The following is a 17,500-nucleotide window of genomic DNA, read 5'->3' as shown; positions in this document are numbered from 1 at the left end:
GGTGTGACCGAGGCGATGAGAAACAGGTTTGTGTTGGTGCCTTTACCTGGAGAGGGGGGCGGGGGGGGGGTGTGGGGTGTGACCCACATAACTATCGTGACATAACGCACGGGGGGGGGGGGAGAACCTACCAAACAGGAAGAGTTCCGGATATATATATATATATATATATATATATATATATATATATATATATATATATATAATGGTATTTGCTTGTGTTGTTCAGCGAACATGAGGTGTCTTAACTACATAGTGAATGTTTATGGAGGACGGAACATGTATATATGCAGCCCGTCCTCCCAAAATGGGGAGGTAAATGTAACAGCCCCCATAAGTGCAATTATGCACTATGTATGCCAGTCAGGAAATGTACTTATTACACTTAGTATTAAAACGTACTGTCAATTTGGAGGATGGGTTGAGTTACGGGCATAGAATGGTCGTGTGTTAGTTACAACCACAGTCTACAGAGGATGTGAAGTAGGGGATGTGGGTGTTTTGTATATAAAACAGTCAGCCATAAATATTGTGACCAAGAAATTGCAAGTTCCTGATGTTGCAAACATGACCTATTAGGTGGCAATGTGACGTAAACATCGAGATTTCAGTACTACAAGCAGCGAGCTAAACACTTGTTGTATAAACAGGAATATGTGCTTAGCTCTATTGCAAACAGGGAATAAAGACACAACGAAGGAGAGAGAGAGAGAGAGAGAGAGAGAGAGAGAGAGAGAGAGAGAGAGAGAGAGAGAGAGAGAGAGAGAGAGAGAGAGAGAGAGAGAGAGAGAGCAACACATGCGACAAGGAGAGGGTCGTTGGCGGCATTATTAAAGGAGAGGGGTCGAACCGAGACCTGGACACCTGCCCCTTCCTCCCTGGCCCACCCCTGGCCCTCCCTGGCCCTCCCTGACCCTCACTGGCCCACCCTTGGCCCTCCCTGGTCCACCCTGGCCCTCCCTGGTCCACCCTGGCCCTCCCTGGCCCTCACACGCCATAGTAAACACTGCAGACTTAACCCCCATTTTCCCCTTTTCCCCATTACTACACCTCGGTGTAGTGTACCTAGGAGAGTGACTCTCCGGGAGGCTGTCATGGCCACGACCAAGACATAATAAATACGATAAAGAATGAGAATTCAGAATATTACATTCTTCATCCTACACACCTGTTCTTTATTATACCATGGGAGAGATCAGCCGAGGGTGCCCTTATCCTAAAGGATAGAGGGCACTCTTCTTGTTACGGAGGTACGGAGAGTTAAAGGGCGCTTCTATCCAGGAGGAGGAGGAAAGGAACAGGATAAAGCTGATAGAACCACGGAACCTATCCCTGCTCCTTCAGACTTGATATCCTGAATGTTGGGTAAGTCCAAGGTCAGCCGTGTCCCCAGTAATGAGAGGTGAGGGAACAGTGCCTCGTGCGAGCGCCATAGTACCAGGAAGTTGGATTATCCACTCAGTCGCTTAAAGAGGACCGTGCCTTCCCTCTTCCGGTTGTCAGAGCGAGTCAGGAAGGTCAAGAGAGAGAGAGAGAGAGAGAGAGAGAGAGAGAGAGAGAGAGAGAGAGAGAGAGAGAGAGAGAGAGAGAGAGAGAGAGAGAGAGGGAGAGAGAGAGAGAGGGAGAGAGAGAGAGAGAGAGAGAGAGAGAGAGGGAGAGAGAGAGAGAGGGAGAGAGAGAGAGAGAGAGGGAGAGAGAGAGAGAGAGAGAGAGAGAGAGAGAGAGAGAGAGAGAGAGAGAGAGAGAGAGAGAGAGAGAGAGAGAGAGAGAGAGAGAGAGAGAGAGAGGGAGAGAGAGAGAGAGGGAGAGAGAGAGAGAGAGAGAGAGAGAGAGAGAGAGAGGGAGAGAGAGAGAGGGAGAGAGAGAGGGAGAAAGAGGGAAAGGGAGAAAGAGAGTAAGGGAGAAAGAGCCAAACTTATGTCGTTGATGCCAAACTAAATTCTACATCTTGTTCCCATATAAAATATTGCCATATAGCGTTTAACAGAGCTGTTGATACCATAACTAGAACAGAGAGTTGGGAAACTAATGACAGCTTCAGCCAGGCTATGTTCCAGGTCAAGTCTAAAGACCCCCGGATATGACATAGAACGAAGGAGTTTATGAAACATACCAACATACCAACATATCACAGCTACACATAGCAACGGCTAGGCAGCCTAGCCTAGCCGTTGTTGCCCGGCAAGCCTCAATATTACCAAATTTCGAATTTTATGGTGCTTTTAGTGCTAAGACAGGTTGCAGGCTCGTAGCATAATTTTGATTTTCTTATGCAACGTTTAAGACAAAACCAAAAATGATATCTTAAAGTGTATCCTCGGATAACGTGACGCCTCAGCACGAAGGTGAAGCCTCGTCTTTATACGTTGTAGTTTCTGGACAGAAATTATATATGATTTGTGTCAGAGTGAAACCGTTGGGATTTGTGTCAGAGTGAAACCGTTGGTGTCAGATTGAAACCGTTGGTGTCAAAGTGAAACTGTTGGTGTCAAAGTGAAACCGTTGATATCAAAGTGAAACTGTTGGTGCCAAAGTGAGACTGTTGGTGCCAGAGTGAAACCGTTGGTGCCAGAGTGAAACCGTTGGTGCCAGAGTGAAACCGTTGGTGCCAGAGTGAAACCGTTGGTGCCAGAGTGAAACCGTTGGTGCCAGAGTGAAACCGTTGGTGCCAGAGTGAAACCGTTGGTGCCAGAGTGAAACCGTTGGTGCCAGAGTGAAACCGTTGGTGCCAGAGTGAAACCGTTGGTGCCAGAGTGAAACCGTTGGTGTCAGAGTGAAACCGTTATATCAAAGTGAAACCGTTGGTGCCAAAGTGAAACCGTTGGTGTCAGAGTGAAACCGTTAGTGTCAAAGTGAAACCGTTATATCAAAGTGAAACCGTTGGTGCTAAAGTGAAACCGTTGGTGTCAAAGTGAAACCGTTGGTGTCAGAGTGAAACCGCTAGTGCCAGAGTGAAACCGTTGGTGTCAAAATGAAACCGTTGGTGTCAAAATGAAACCGTTGGTGTCAAAATGAGACCGTTGGTGTCAAAATGAAACCGTTGGTGTCAAAATGAAACCGTTGGTGTCAAAATGAGACCGTTGGTGTCAAAGTGAAACCGTTGATATCAAAGTGAAACCGTTGGTGCCAAAGTGAGACTGTTGGTGCCAGAGTGAAACCGTTGGTGCCAGAGTGAAACCGTTGGTGTCAGAGTGAAACCGTTGGTGTCAAAGTGAAACTGTTGGTGTCAAAGTGAAACCGTTGGTGTCAAAGTGAAACCGTTGGTGTCAAAGTGAAACCGTTGGTGTCAAAGTGAAACCGTTGGTGTCAAAATGAAACCGTTGGTGTCAAAATGAAACCGTTGGTGTCAAAATGAGACCGTTGGTGTCAAAGTGAAACCGTTGATATCAAAGTGAAACCGTTGGTGCCAAAGTGAGACTGTTGGTGCCAGAGTGAAACCGTTGGTGCCAGAGTGAAACCGTTGGTGTCAGAGTGAAACCGTTGGTGTCAAAGTGAAACTGTTGGTGTCAAAGTGAAACCGTTGGTGTCAAAGTGAAACCGTTGGTGTCAAAGTGAAACCGTTGGTGTCAAAGTGAAACCGTTGGTGTCAAAGTGAAACCGTTGGTGTCAAAGTGAAACCGTTGGTGTCAAAGTGAAACCGTTGGTGTCAAAGTGAAACCGTTGGTGTCAAAGTGAAACCGTTGGTGTCAAAGTGAAACCGTTGGTGTCAAAGTGAAACCGTTGGTGTCAAAGTGAAACCGTTGGTGTCAAAGTGAAACCGTTGGTGTCAAAGTGAAACCGTTGGTGTCAAAGTGAAACCGTTGGTGTCAAAGTGAAACCGATGATATCAAAGTGAAACCGTTGGTGCCAAAGTGAAACCGTTGGTGCCAAAGTGAAACTGTTGGTGTCAAAGTGAAACCGTTGGTGTCAAAGTGAAACAGTTGGTGCCAAAGTGAAACCGTTGGTGCCAGAGTGAAACCGTTGGTGCCAGGGTGAAACCGTTGGTGCCAGGGTGAAACCGTTGGTGCCAAAGTGAAACCGTTGGTGCCAAAGTGAAACCGTTGGTGCCAAAGTGAAACCGTTGGTGTCAAAGTGAAACCGTTGGTGTCAAAGTGAAACCGTTGGTGCCAAAGTGAAACCGTCGGTGTCAAAGTGAAACCGTTGGTGTCAAAGTGAAACCGTTGGTGTCAAAGTGAAACCGTTGGTGTCAAAGTGAAACCGTTGGTGTCAAAGTGAAACCGTTGGTGTCAAAGTGAAACCGTTGGTGTCAAAGTGAAACCGTTGGTGTCAAAGTGAAACCGTTGGTGTCAAAGTGAAACCGTTGGTGTCAAAGTGAAACCGTTGGTGTCAAAGTGAAACCGTTGGTGTCAAAGTGAAACCGTTGGTGCCAAAGTGAAACCGTTGGTGCCAAAGTGAAACTGTTGGTGTCAAAGTGAAACCGTTGGTGTCAAAGTGAAACAGTTGGTGCCAAAGTGAAACCGTTGGTGCCAGAGTGAAACCGTTGGTGCCAGGGTGAAACCGTTGGTGCCAGGGTGAAACCGTTGGTGCCAAAGTGAAACCGTTGGTGCCAAAGTGAAACCGTTGGTGCCAAAGTGAAACCGTTGGTGTCAAAGTGAAACCGTTGGTGTCAAAGTGAAACCGTTGGTGCCAAAGTGAAACCGTTGGTGCCAAAGTGAAACCGTTGGTGCCAAAGTGAAACCGTTGGTGTCAAAGTGAAACCGTTGGTGTCAAAATGAAACCGTTGGTGTCAAAATGAAACCGTTGGTGTCAAAATGAGACCGTTGGTGTCAAAATGAGACCGTTGGTGTCAAAATGAGACCGTTGGTATCAAAGTGAAACCGTTGGTGCCAAAGTGAAACCGTTGGTGCCAAAGTGAAACCGTTGGTGCCAGGGTGAAACCGTTGGTGCCAGGGTGAAACCGTTGGTGCCAGGGTGAAACCGTTGGTGCCAAAGTGAAACCGTTGGTGCCAAAGTGAAACCGTTGGTGCCAAAGTGAAACCGTTGGTGCCAAAGTGAAACCGTTGGTGCCAAAGTGAAACCGTTGGTGCCAAGGTGAAACCGTTGGTGCCAGGGTGAAACCGTTGGTGCCAGAGTGAAACCGTTGGTGTCAAAGTGAAACCGTTGGTGCCAAAGTGAAACCGTTGGTGCCAGGGTGAACCCGTTGGTGCCAAACTGAAACCGTTGGTGCCAAAGTGAAACCGTTGGTGCCAAAGTGAAACCGTTGGTGCCAAGGTGAAACCGTTGGTGCCAGGGTGAAACCGTTGGTGCCAGAGTGAAACCGTTGGTGTCAAAGTGAAACCGTTGGTGCCAAAGTGAAACCGTTGGTGCCAAAGTGAAACCGTTGGTGCCAGGGTGAAACCGTTGGTGCCAAAGTGAAACCGTTGGTGCCAAAGTGAAACCGTTGGTGCCAAAGAGAAACCGTTGGTGCCAAAGTGAAACCGTTGGAAGCCTAGCCGTATATGGAGAGTGTCAGCGAGGGAGAGTGTCAGCGAGGGAGAGTGTCAGCGAGGGAGAGTGTCAGCGAGGGAGAGTGTCAGCGAGGGAGAGTGTCAGCGAGGGAGTGTGTCAGCGAGGGAGAGTGTCAGCGAGGGAGAGTGTCAGCGAGGGAGAGTGTCAGCGAGGGAGAGTCGTGCGTGAGAATAATTAGCGATAATTAAGTCTAACTACCAGAGTGATCAAGAAGGATGTCGTTAAAAACTTTGTAACCACTGACGTAATGTTTGTTTGTGTCCTGTGTGTGTGTGTGTGTGTGTGTGTGTGTGTGTGTGTGTGTGTGTGTGTGTGTGTGTGTGTGTGTGTGTACTCGCCTAGTCCCGCCTCTCAACTGTCAATCAAATGGTGTACAGATTCCGGAGCCTACTGGGCTCTATCATATCTACATTTGAAACTGTGTATAGTCAGCCTCCACCACATCACTTCCTAATGCATTCCACCTGTTAACTACTCTGACACTGAAAAAAGTTCTTTCTAACGTCCCTGTAGCTCTTGGGTACTCAGTTTCCACCCGTGTCCCCTTGTTCGCGTACCACCCGTGCTAAACTGTTTATCTTTATCTACCTTGTCAATTCCTATGAGAATTTTGTAGGTAGTGATCATGTCTCCCCCTAACCCTCCTGTTGTCCAGTGTTGATAAGTTGCTCCATGTTGGCTAGAACTGTGTTGCATGTGGTAGTGTTTCCTACGGTTAGCTCGGAGCCATGTTGCTCATGAATATGATTATCATGTTTACTAATGTTGCGCACACACATAAAACAACATATCCAGAACCAATACAACATACAGACTAAACACAAAATATACATAAACATTGCACCATAAACATAGACATATAAATACAGACAATAACAAAAAACGTAATATAACCATGAGAACATGAACACTGTCATAACAACAGAACAAACGTAACATGAACACAAACATGACAACATAAACACGACAAGAACAACGTAAACACAACCCAAGCATAAACGCAAATATGAGAAAAAATAAAACAACATGAGCAGAAACATAGCAACATACAACATGGGCTGAAACATAGCAACATACAACATGGGCTGAAACATAGCAACATACAACATGGGCTGAAACATAGCAACATACAACATGGGCTGAAACATAGCAACATACAACATGGGCTGAAACATAGCAACATACAACATGAGCAGAAACATAGCAACATACAACATGGGCTGAAACATAGCAACATACAACATGGGCTGAAACATAGCAACATACAACATGGGCTGAAACATAGCAACATACAACATGGGCTGAAACATAGCAACATACAACAACATAAACAGCATACCTGAGCGGGTGATCTCGCTCAACACGTCATCTGGATTTTAAATCACGGCCGTTTGTTTTCTCATCTGAATGTTGCATCGTATTGCAGATCACTAATCAGTTAGCTCAACCTTTACCTGAAAATGTTAGACACGAAAAAAAATCCGGTAAATTTTGCTTTAGATTTGATTGCGCTCCGAGTATTTTCTTCGGTAAATATGTAGTTGAATTCCGGGCTGACGGCGATGTGGAATTGTTAAAATGTGTGAGCATTGTTCTGGTGATATTTACTTTTGAATATATTTATCTTTTTCGTTTCTGTAGTATCTCTCTCCCTCTAATTCATGTCATGTTAATTACCCCTTTGCCAGAAAAGTTCTGACAGTCCAGTGTTTCCTGTGTACTGCTTATATCATGTTCATAAACCATGTTCTACCGTGCCTCAAGAACATGACTTATTTATTAACCTATTACACTTTCATGGGAATCTTGTCAGTCGTGTGTATCTGCGGGTAAGGGGAGGGGGACTGTGTTGGCCAAATAGAGCAGGATCACCTAACCCCCAGCCTCTGAATAATACCGGTTTTGTATAAGCTTAAGAGACACTTCAGAAACCATGAAAGTGACCTCCCGCATCTCTTTAACTGGCAGCTCGTGACAAGAAACCAGGTCACCCACATCAAGGTCAGGGACACCGGGGTCGCCATTGTGCATGTGACTGTGTTAGGATGTGCAGCTGGATAGGTAGCCTCGTTGTTGCATTCAGTGACATCACATGAGGCTTCCGCGCGGCGTGACAACACCAGATTCGGGCTCGACGTTATTAATTAAGTTTTGCGAACGCTGGATAAGATTCTTGGTATGGACAAGAACATTGAATTGCAGACCAGCAACAAATTTGTATGAATCAACAACATATATTAGGAAACACTTTGCGATCAATGCAATACAGTAGAACTAGTAACACTAAACACTAAGCAGAATAATCTATAATACCAGACAATAGCCTCACATGCATATGGTCTCCGTGAGGAATTTAATGTCGTTGATACCACATATTTACACTACAATAATTTTATACAAAATGTAATTGATACCAGATGTAATTAACATTATATTAATAAGAAAAATGTCGTGGGAAAAAATCTGAGACGTAGAAAAATCTGGGTAAATAGTTGTGAAATACGAAAGAAAAACTGTATATATATTGGGTAATCGAGTAGACACTACTAGTTTGGCTGTTTTATACGGTGTATCGTTTTGTTATACTAATTGTGTATTTGTCATTAAATAATAGTTATTGACGCCATACTTGATACTATTTTATATGACTGTTTAATTGTGATTAATTTGATATGACTATGTGGCAAAGTTGTCTCTGTAGAACAGACTCCGATGCCACTCCATCTTTGATACCCTCTGATGTGGCACAGCTTTCCTTCTTTCTATTTATTTTCAATGTCATTTTCTGCGGCACAGGTTTTGGGTTGAAATTGTATAAAAAAATAAGAATAAATTTAAAGGAAGCCAAAGGGACTAAAGAGAGGCTTCAATGCCTGTCAGTTTGACTCGAGCAAACACGTACACATCCATTAAGATTAAAATATACCAATTAAGCAGGTCTCTGTCACATTTTACTTCTTGAAAAGTAGAGAATAATAAGAATGCACAAATAAAAATATACAATTGGGCTGCACAATTCTAGAATCTTGGTTAGCTAAGCACGTATCTGGCATTTAAATATATATTTTTGGTGCAGTTTTCATTATTGGTGACTTTATGTAAAACACTTTTGATCCTGGTTCAACCTTAAAAGCGAGCAGACGCCTGGGCATTTGTTCTGATAAGGTGCCCAACGGAACACGTGACATGATTTTGACCACTGGGTCTCGATACGAATAACTCCTCAACGGCCCAGATTGAAACGACGCCGTTTTCCAGTTGTACCTTCGGGTAGAGAGACGGTGTCCGGTGTCGACTTCACCGAGAGGTGCTGTAAGTGGGCGGATCTCACTGGGCTCTTGGTGTGCCCTCAGGGTCTAGCTCTTTCTCTCCTGACGGTCACTGGAAAACGTTGAGTTTTTGCCTGACTGGGCTTGAGTTCTGGAGGAGCTATCACAATTTTGCCGATAGGCTTCAGCTGTGTTTGACTACCCTTAGTTCACAGGATGCGTGTGACAACTTATTCTCTGAGGTCTCTGGGTAGTTTTCCAGTTGACCCGCTCGTATAATACATCATGTTTTTTTTTGCGTAACGACTCAAGAGAACGGGTTGAAACATCTATCCAACAAAGTATTTATCTGCTGCAAGGCACAGTAGTTTTCCGGCGCCATGCGTCCATTAGCAGTAAGGTTTCCCGCTTTCCCCCAACACTGGAACGCCAGGACAGATCCGCCACGTGTGCTAACGGACCCAAAATCAACAACATGCCGTTTTATTGTATAAACTTTGCATTTACTGTTTTCTTGTATAAACTTTGCATTAACAAGGTCTTGTGTTTTTCAGAGTGAGGGCGTGCGGGCCGAGTGTATGCATGCTGGCAATACAGTATCGACCTCGCTCACATTTTCCAGGTAAGCCACAAAGGTCCCGGCGGTGGGCGGAGGATTTACCATTACAAAAAACACAAAAATTAATTCTCTAATCCAAGTCATTATAGTAGGCTCACGGTGATTGTAGATTGAAGTTTATTTGTTTTTTTATTGTTGAGTGTAAATATTATGAATAATATATCTGTTTATTCATTTAAGGTATAATTTTAGAATATCTCTGTACAGTAGAATAAAATGTATTGTCTTTTATACCATAATATGACAAAACTCTTATATTTTTATTTTTGTCAGTAAAATTTGTGTATTATTAATCTACGTAAATGCTGTTAATAAATAAATAAATTAAGCACAGTATTTGCCAGTTTAGTTTAGGCTTCAGTATTTAAGAATTGTCTTAGTTTTGTTTTCATTTAGTTTGTAATTAATTCATAATTGAACAAATTACGTTTGAAATGATATAAATAATATATACATAGCAACCCATGGCAATAAATTCTGCCCTTGAGATTTTGTAAAAAGAAAAATATATATTTATTAGAAAATTTTTATGTATTTAATTTGTGTTACTAAAAGCCAAATAATACATCACACAATAATTGACATGATAATACACTATAAAAATTAATATAAAATTACAATTTTGTCAATTTTATTTTTTGAAATTTTCAATTAAAGTCAAATTATACGTTGTAAAATAATAGCCTAGATAATACAGTTGAAATATTGATCAAAAATTGTTTTATATTGTATAGTATCAGTACTGTATTATACTATTAATAACCTCGAGAATAATAATAATAATAATGGAATTAATAACAATTATAATGATAATTATACTATTGATAGTAGTTTTAATAACTTCAATAATATGTTGAATAGTAAAAGCTAAAATTATATTGATGATGATGAAGATAATAATAATTGATATTTAGCTCAATAATAGTATGTTTTTAACATACTATTTAAGTTCAGTAGAACTTCGGTTTCAACTCTTTTTATCCTGTCGTAGCTCAGTCGATTACGGCAGTGTCTGCATGGGATGCTCCTGGACGCAGGTTCGAATCCTCGTCACGGCCCTTGTGGATTTGTTCAATAATATGTTTTGTTGTTATAGATTTAGCTACTCAGAAAGAAATGGCCATGTAGCACGGGCTATAGTGAACCGGTAATCAATAATAGTAGAAATTGCCACGATAAATATAAGACCCAGGCAGTTGTATCCGGGCCAGGGAGTGACCTCCAGGTGTGACCTCGTTGCAGACTAACTGGGTGTACGGAGGTGGTTGTGGAGGCCTGAGAGGCCACTCCGCCGGCGCCGGACGGAGGGACACCACCCACCAACATGCCCTTTATCGACGACGATCTCCTCTGGTGCCCCGACAATGATGGCAAAATGGTCGACCTCTCTTGTTTGGTTAGTGTTTGGTCGCCTTACTGTATATCTGCACCTTTTGTGTGTGTGTGTGTGGGCAATGTGTAACATCTTTGATTATCCGTAGGGGAGACATGTTTGACAAACTGTATATCTGTTGCTGACATCATATAGCTATTTCGATCTTGTCATTGACAATGGTTGTGATCATATAATTTTTAGAGATAATTTTTACATTTATGTATAGTCATTTCTACAAAATATATAACTAGGAATATTCCATACCTTAGGTTATAAATGTAGTAGCTATTTTCGGTTATGATCGAGGTTATGATTAGTGGGAAACTATAACAGGTAAACTACATTATAATAGTGTTAGTTTTGTTATCCCTATTGCACTAACAAAAATCCGTTTTCTCTGAAGGTTTTTTCTTAGTCCGTTTTCTCTTTTTAGATGGGTAACTATTGAAAGATCGTTTTCTGTTGCCTTACAGACGGCTATTGGTAGGTTTTGTTTAGTATCTCTTTAGGTTATCGTGTTTTCTTAAACACTTAGAGATACGTTCTCTGTTAGCTAGCGGGAACTCACGGAATTTAACTACATCGTGGCTTATAGTATACAAAGTTTTTTGGTATTTTTATAATATATGTTATTTAATCTTCGGTGTTATTTATTATTATTATAACTGCGAGAAAATATAATGTAAATCAATTGAAACATTCACATTGTTAATAATTGTTTTTAATTTATAGATAAAAACTTTCCGAATTATTCTAATCAACGATAACAGATATTTGCTACACGTGCAGTCAACTGTTGTATAATAATTGTTGATAGATAGATAGATAGGTAGATTGGCACATACGTCCCGTCGCTGCCATTCATACCAACAAGAACAACAACAACAATATATTCGAAGTTAGTTGAGTTCATTTATTATGCGCCCCATACCCATGCTGTAGGCGGAAGTGGAAAGGGTTACAAAGGCACATAATGGGCTGGTTGATACCTGGTTGGGCTCAGGATAGAAGGTGATTTATAATTTATCAATCCACTTGAGCTCAGATGTTACTTTATTGTCCAAAAATTTTAATAACCACAATGATTAGAGATATTTATTGAATTATTGATATACAAGGAGTTTGGGGGTTTGATATATTGGGGTTGTTAGTGTTAGTGTTAGTGTAAGCCACTAAGCTTGTTAGTGGCTTACAAAGCCACTAACAAGCATAGCTCTTCGGGCAGCTACTTAAGCTAAGCATCAAAAGTAATGATAGGTACAGTGTAACAGAATTTGAGTTGATAGAATAGATTATACTGGTGAAGTTGCATGTCTTAAGTATAAAATTGGATGAGTGGATAACACAAAATGGGAAACTATGAGGATGAAATTAGGTACTATTTGGTTTTACTTTCGAATAGAGTACAGGTTGGAGATTTTTTTTTTTATAATTAATTATAGCGTGAGATCTATACACTATGTCCTTTTATTTACACGGAGTGTTTGCACAAGTTTAATCTGGCTCTAGGAATATCAATAGATAACTTTCTGGTGTGATGCTGATGGGTTTTGTTACAGATAATAATAATAATAATAATAATAATAATAATAATAATAATAATAATAATAATAATAATAATAATGTTTATTCAGGTGTACATACATACTATGTACATACATAGAAAATGAGTTACATACAGAAAATTCTTTCAATGAAGAGATTCAAATCAGGATTAGAATGTGTGGAATCGGGAATCATATTCCACACAAGAAAATGTGTGGAGTGAGTGAATGTTTAGCATGTTTAGTGATTTAAGTATATATGGGCTGTGTGTGTTGTTTGAAGAAAGAGTTTGTTAAAGTTAAGTTAGCAGATTTTTGCTGGGCGATGTTGGGCTTGAGGTAGTTTGTTGTTATTGAACCCCCATGCACTGATCCAACATGTAAGATAGGGGTAGATTAGCGCGAAGTATATTTGCAAGAAGAGTAGAGGTGAGAACATAATATGTATGATTTTAGAGAGTATACCAACAGTTGTAGAGAATTTTTTATTTTTAGCAATGTGTTGTATGTAAGTAGTGAAGTAGTAGTCCCTTGTACTAGGCTAAGTACTTGTACTCTTGTACTATTATATATAGGCCAAGTAACTTTTCTTTATTTTCACTAGTATGGTTGATATTGTCTATCTGAAGGTGAATTTGTTTTGATAATTTGCTTCCAAATTAGTGGATCTTTTCAATGTTAAGTGTGAGTTTACTAGTTGACATCCACGAGAGGATTTTTTTTATGAAGCATATAGAAACTAATTACTTATATGCACAAGGACAGTAGGCCAACAGGTTTGTAGTTTCCCCAGAGGTGACCTAGCCCTACAATAGGCCTTCATGTGGAATTTAGACACTGGAATAATTAAAGAATATTGATAAATTATAATTTAACATACATTAACCTATCATCAGTTTCAGTAAAGGCTGAATAGTTTCCAGAGTGAGTGAGTGAGTGAGTGAGTGAGTGAGTGAGTGAGTGAGTGAGTGAGTGAGTGAGTGAGTGAGTGAGTGAGTGGATACTGAGTCGGCTGTATATATGTCCTTTACTCAGGATGTGTTGATCACTGTTGCAGGACCCGGGAGGAGGAAGTACAACAGGCAACAGCGCCACTCCAGGAGGAAACATGAACGACCAGATGACGCCCATGGGGATGGGGGTCATCGGAGGCCTGGCGTCGTCCAACCCTGCGTCAGCACCCGAGTGTGGTGACCTGGCTGAGCTCTCGCAGGCTGATCTCAAGGGCCTGGTCGGCGAGATCACAGAAGAAGATGAGATCTTCACAAGCATATCGGACCCAAATTTTGAGCTCGATAATATATTTGCAGAGGTCAGAGTTAGCATTGTTCGTTTGTGTCATCCATGTAACTTCTGTGTTAATATTCACATCTGTCTATTTTACATTCCTTTTTTTGTGGAATTACATAGATGGGATATTTTATGTATATAATCATGTGATGTATTGAAGAAAACAGTGAACAGGCTATAAATACAAAGATTATCTCTTTAAATATTGTACGATGATAAAAAATCTGGATATACATTATAGATTAAGTATTATCTGTATCAACAACATTTGTTAGACGAAAATTATTACTTTGAATACTGAAATTTTTCCTTCTCTATTATAGCAAGAGCTGAAATATTTTACGTTGATTTTAATTATGCATTTTTCCATTGCAAGCTGGTGAGAGACATTGTTATTCTCAAACATTTTGGTTGCTGACTATCTCTTCTTCATCTTATTTATTTATATACAAGAAGGTACACTGGGTTGTGAGAGTACACATCATTGGTATTATTACGTTCTTGTAAAGCCACTAGTTAGTTTTAGTTTAGTTCATTTATTATGCACCCATACCCATCCTGTGGGCGGTAGTGGAGAGGGTTACAGAGGCACATAATAGGCTCAGGGACTGAACCCCACAATTCATTTAGCTAAACAAGTTACAGTCTTGATGAGCTAATTACAAAATTCATTATAAGTCGTCACATCATCAATGAGTTTCAGTAAAGCCACTAACACGCATAGTGTTTCGGACAGGTTATCGAGATAATTACATTGGTTAACAATATAAAACACCTTAAATTATATGTTGGGTGAACCATTAAGGGTTAGTAGCAACAGTAGGTTACAAAAAAAAAGTGTTTCCCAGTGTAGGGGGGACAAGAAGGCTGTTAAGGGTAATTGAGGTCCTCCCAAGGACCAATAAGTTAACTTGCTAAGGATACCCTCCAACTGTGCGTCCCTATATATCCTGGGCACTTATTTACTGCTAGGTTAACACACGCATCATGTGGAAGGAAACATGCGCAAATGTTTCTGTCCGACACGGGTAATCTAATCTGGGTCCTTTCAATTATGCATCTGTGTGGTGATGCATAATGCATAATGCTTGGAGAGATCTAGTTGTGCTTGTGGGGGCTGACTTTGGCTCTTTTGGCCCGCCTCTCAACTGTCAATCAGTCAACTGTTAAAAAAATACAAAGTAAAAAGTAGAAGCAAAAGGTACCTATTTGCTGCTAGGTAACAGGAGCATCAGAGTGAAAGAAATTTTGGCCGTTTGTTTCCGCCATTGCCGGGGAATCGATCCCCAGTCCCTAGGAATTACGAGTCCTGAACGCTGTCCACTCAGCCCCAGGCCCCCCTGAGTATTTACCTAGTCGTACTCACCTAATTGTACTTGCAGGGGTTGAGCTTTGGCTCTTTGGTCCCGCCTCTCAACTGTCAAATATTCAAATATAGTAATAGTTTGTGTGTGTACTCACCAGTGTTTGCTGGTATTGTTCTTTAGCTTCTTGGCCACAACTGTTTTAATCATTCATACAAGTACTGTACACACAGAGATACTTGTATGTAGAAATAGTCTCCGTGGTGTAGTGGTAAGACACTCGCCTGGCGTTCCGCGAGCGCTATGTCATGGGTTCGTATCCTGGCCGGGGAGGATTTACTGGGCGCAATTCCTTAACTGTAGCCTCTGTTTAACGCAACAGTAAAATGTGTACTTGGATGAAAAAACGATTCTTCGCGGCAGGGGATCGTATTCCAGGGACCTGCCCGAAACGCTACGCGTACTAGTGGCTGTACAAGAATGTATCAACTCTTGTATATATCTCAAAAAAAAAAAAAAAAAATATAACTGTTTGATAATTAATCAATTTTACAGTGATCATTTTAAATACTGTATAATATATTAATTATAACATAATGATCAATAATTTTAACATGAATCTACTTTTTGTTGCAAGGTTGACGAGTCATTTTTGTCTGGTAACCCCATGGGAGGCGAGAGGATGAGATGCCGGGAAGTTCGGTTCGGTAGAGATGACTTCATCCCCGCCACCCCCACAGACTCCGCCAAGACACCCTCTGATCTTCACCTCATACAAATAAAGCAGGAACTGGAGACTATGGGAAGTGTAAGTGGAAAACAATGACTCATATTTGTGCTGTGACGACTTTGAGCTTTTTAATATATTAATCTGTATACTGTAATGTGAACGTATTAGCCTCAAAGTAATACAGTACATACAAAAAACAAAGAAGAATCAAATTTAAGTTTATTTGAAAATTTTTTAAGATATAGTTTTATTTGCAATAATGCATTATGTAAGTATGTGAAGATGAACATATTGCAATGCATATTGGTATAGTACTGATTGCATGGCTTGTACAATAGTCTCAAGATTTGCTTATAATGTTGGTTATGATTTTAGAATTTTCAAGTTATATTCAGTGATACATTCCAGTGTCTTTATAATACCCCCAAATTCTTGATATTATCCTTTACATGAGTAGCCTAGCCATTAAAAGTATAAATGTATCTGCATTATATGTAGGAAAGTTAAAATTTATCATTATTATTTTATTTTATGAACAGATGTGTTCGTTGAATGTTATGTTGTAATATTGCTTCATATTAACAAGCCCCTATTGACCTTCAGAGTGATGAGGAGCCAATGTCCACGAGTGCCATGGAGACTGTGTCTAGCACCAGCACCCTCACCACGCTCCTACGGTCGTCTCCTCACTCTAATCTCAACCACAACCACAACCATCTCATCACTCAGCTCATGAACAGTGCCCCCATCTCTTCCATCAGTAACAATCTACAACACAACAATGGCAGCCAAACATTTGCCAGCTTGCTCAATGACTCCGAGGCCAATGGTGGCGGATGTTCCAGTACGCCGCTTCTTCAGAATGCCTTGCAAAATAATATATCAAATGGATTAATAGACAGTCGACACATAAAGAGAGAAAACTCTGTCGCGGCTGCAAATCCATTGTTAGCTGGTGAGTAATTTGAAGCTTATTAGAAATAAATTAACTCGTGTGTTGAGTGTGGTCACCTAATGTGATCCTTTTTGCATTTTCAATTACATTAAATGTCATATTTTAAGTTAGTCCATATTTTACTTAATAGTTCTATGCATGAGATAAGTGATTAATAATGTACCACCTTAATGTAGTGTACTAACATGATGTGGCATATATGTATATATATAGCTTCAGTATTTTTCCCTTTTTGTTATTCATGATCTGTTTTCTTATTTCAAGAAGTGTGGCCGATCTCTCATTGGGCTTTTTGGGAGGACTTGGGTATGGATTTTTTTCTTTCCTTATTTCCTTATTTTCATGTGATTATTGGTAGAGTAACTTTCAAAAATATACACTTAGAACCTTCCCACCATTCATTTGTAATGATAGCTATGATTTGCTTTCAATATTTTATTTTCCAAAGATATAACATAACTGAATGATAGAAATTACAGTACTGTATATATATAGAGGTCATGCTGCATTATCTCCCATTTGATTGAAATATTACAATAATGAATTGGACAAACAGAAACATGCATCTATCTGTGACTTCTCCTTCACAAGTGTCCCATCCCAGAGTTAGGGAGTAACGTGTGTAGAATCTTCCTCAAAGATAAAAGAGAAGCAGTTGCTATTTGAACTGAGAAACAAAACTGGGTGAAAAGACTGAGAATGTTAAGCATAGTGTACAGTACTGTACTTGTAAAAGTGAGAAATGTTAATGATATTCACATGATTGGTAGAAATGCACAAATAAGAGCATAGATAAAAACCAAAGAATGAATGAATTGGATTTAGCATAAGGAATAATGTAGAAGTAGAGAAGTTGCAATTAATGAGCAAGTGAACATGCAGTGTGAGTGGAGCCATATACAAAAGCTGTTCTGGGGAATGGAGATAGTTTAGTTAGTTTAGGTCATTTATTATGCACCCCATACC

The 17,500-nt window shown here is 40.5% G+C and overlaps 1 protein-coding gene across 1 annotated transcript in view; it reads left to right on the top strand.

Annotated features, from left to right (window-relative positions):
* The window catches only part of LOC123750629 (ecdysone-induced protein 74EF), a 26,369-nt gene that overhangs the window by 433 nt on the left and 8,436 nt on the right, over nucleotides 1-17,500 (top strand). The window contains exons 2-7 of the mRNA XM_045732728.2: nucleotides 9,272-9,339; nucleotides 10,579-10,732; nucleotides 13,313-13,567; nucleotides 15,487-15,657; nucleotides 16,183-16,534; nucleotides 16,799-16,840. Of these exons, the coding sequence (XP_045588684.2) occupies nucleotides 10,661-10,732; nucleotides 13,313-13,567; nucleotides 15,487-15,657; nucleotides 16,183-16,534; nucleotides 16,799-16,840 (892 nt within the window). The 5' untranslated portion in view covers nucleotides 9,272-9,339; nucleotides 10,579-10,660. The remainder of the gene's footprint in view (nucleotides 1-9,271; nucleotides 9,340-10,578; nucleotides 10,733-13,312; nucleotides 13,568-15,486; nucleotides 15,658-16,182; nucleotides 16,535-16,798; nucleotides 16,841-17,500) is intronic.

The sequence above is a fragment of the Procambarus clarkii genome, chromosome 20 (genome assembly GCF_040958095.1).
Source record: "Procambarus clarkii isolate CNS0578487 chromosome 20, FALCON_Pclarkii_2.0, whole genome shotgun sequence".
Classification (NCBI taxonomy): domain Eukaryota; kingdom Metazoa; phylum Arthropoda; class Malacostraca; order Decapoda; family Cambaridae; genus Procambarus; species Procambarus clarkii.
The sequence above is the reverse complement of the archived record's forward strand: the minus strand, read 5'-3'. Positions and strand labels throughout refer to the sequence as shown.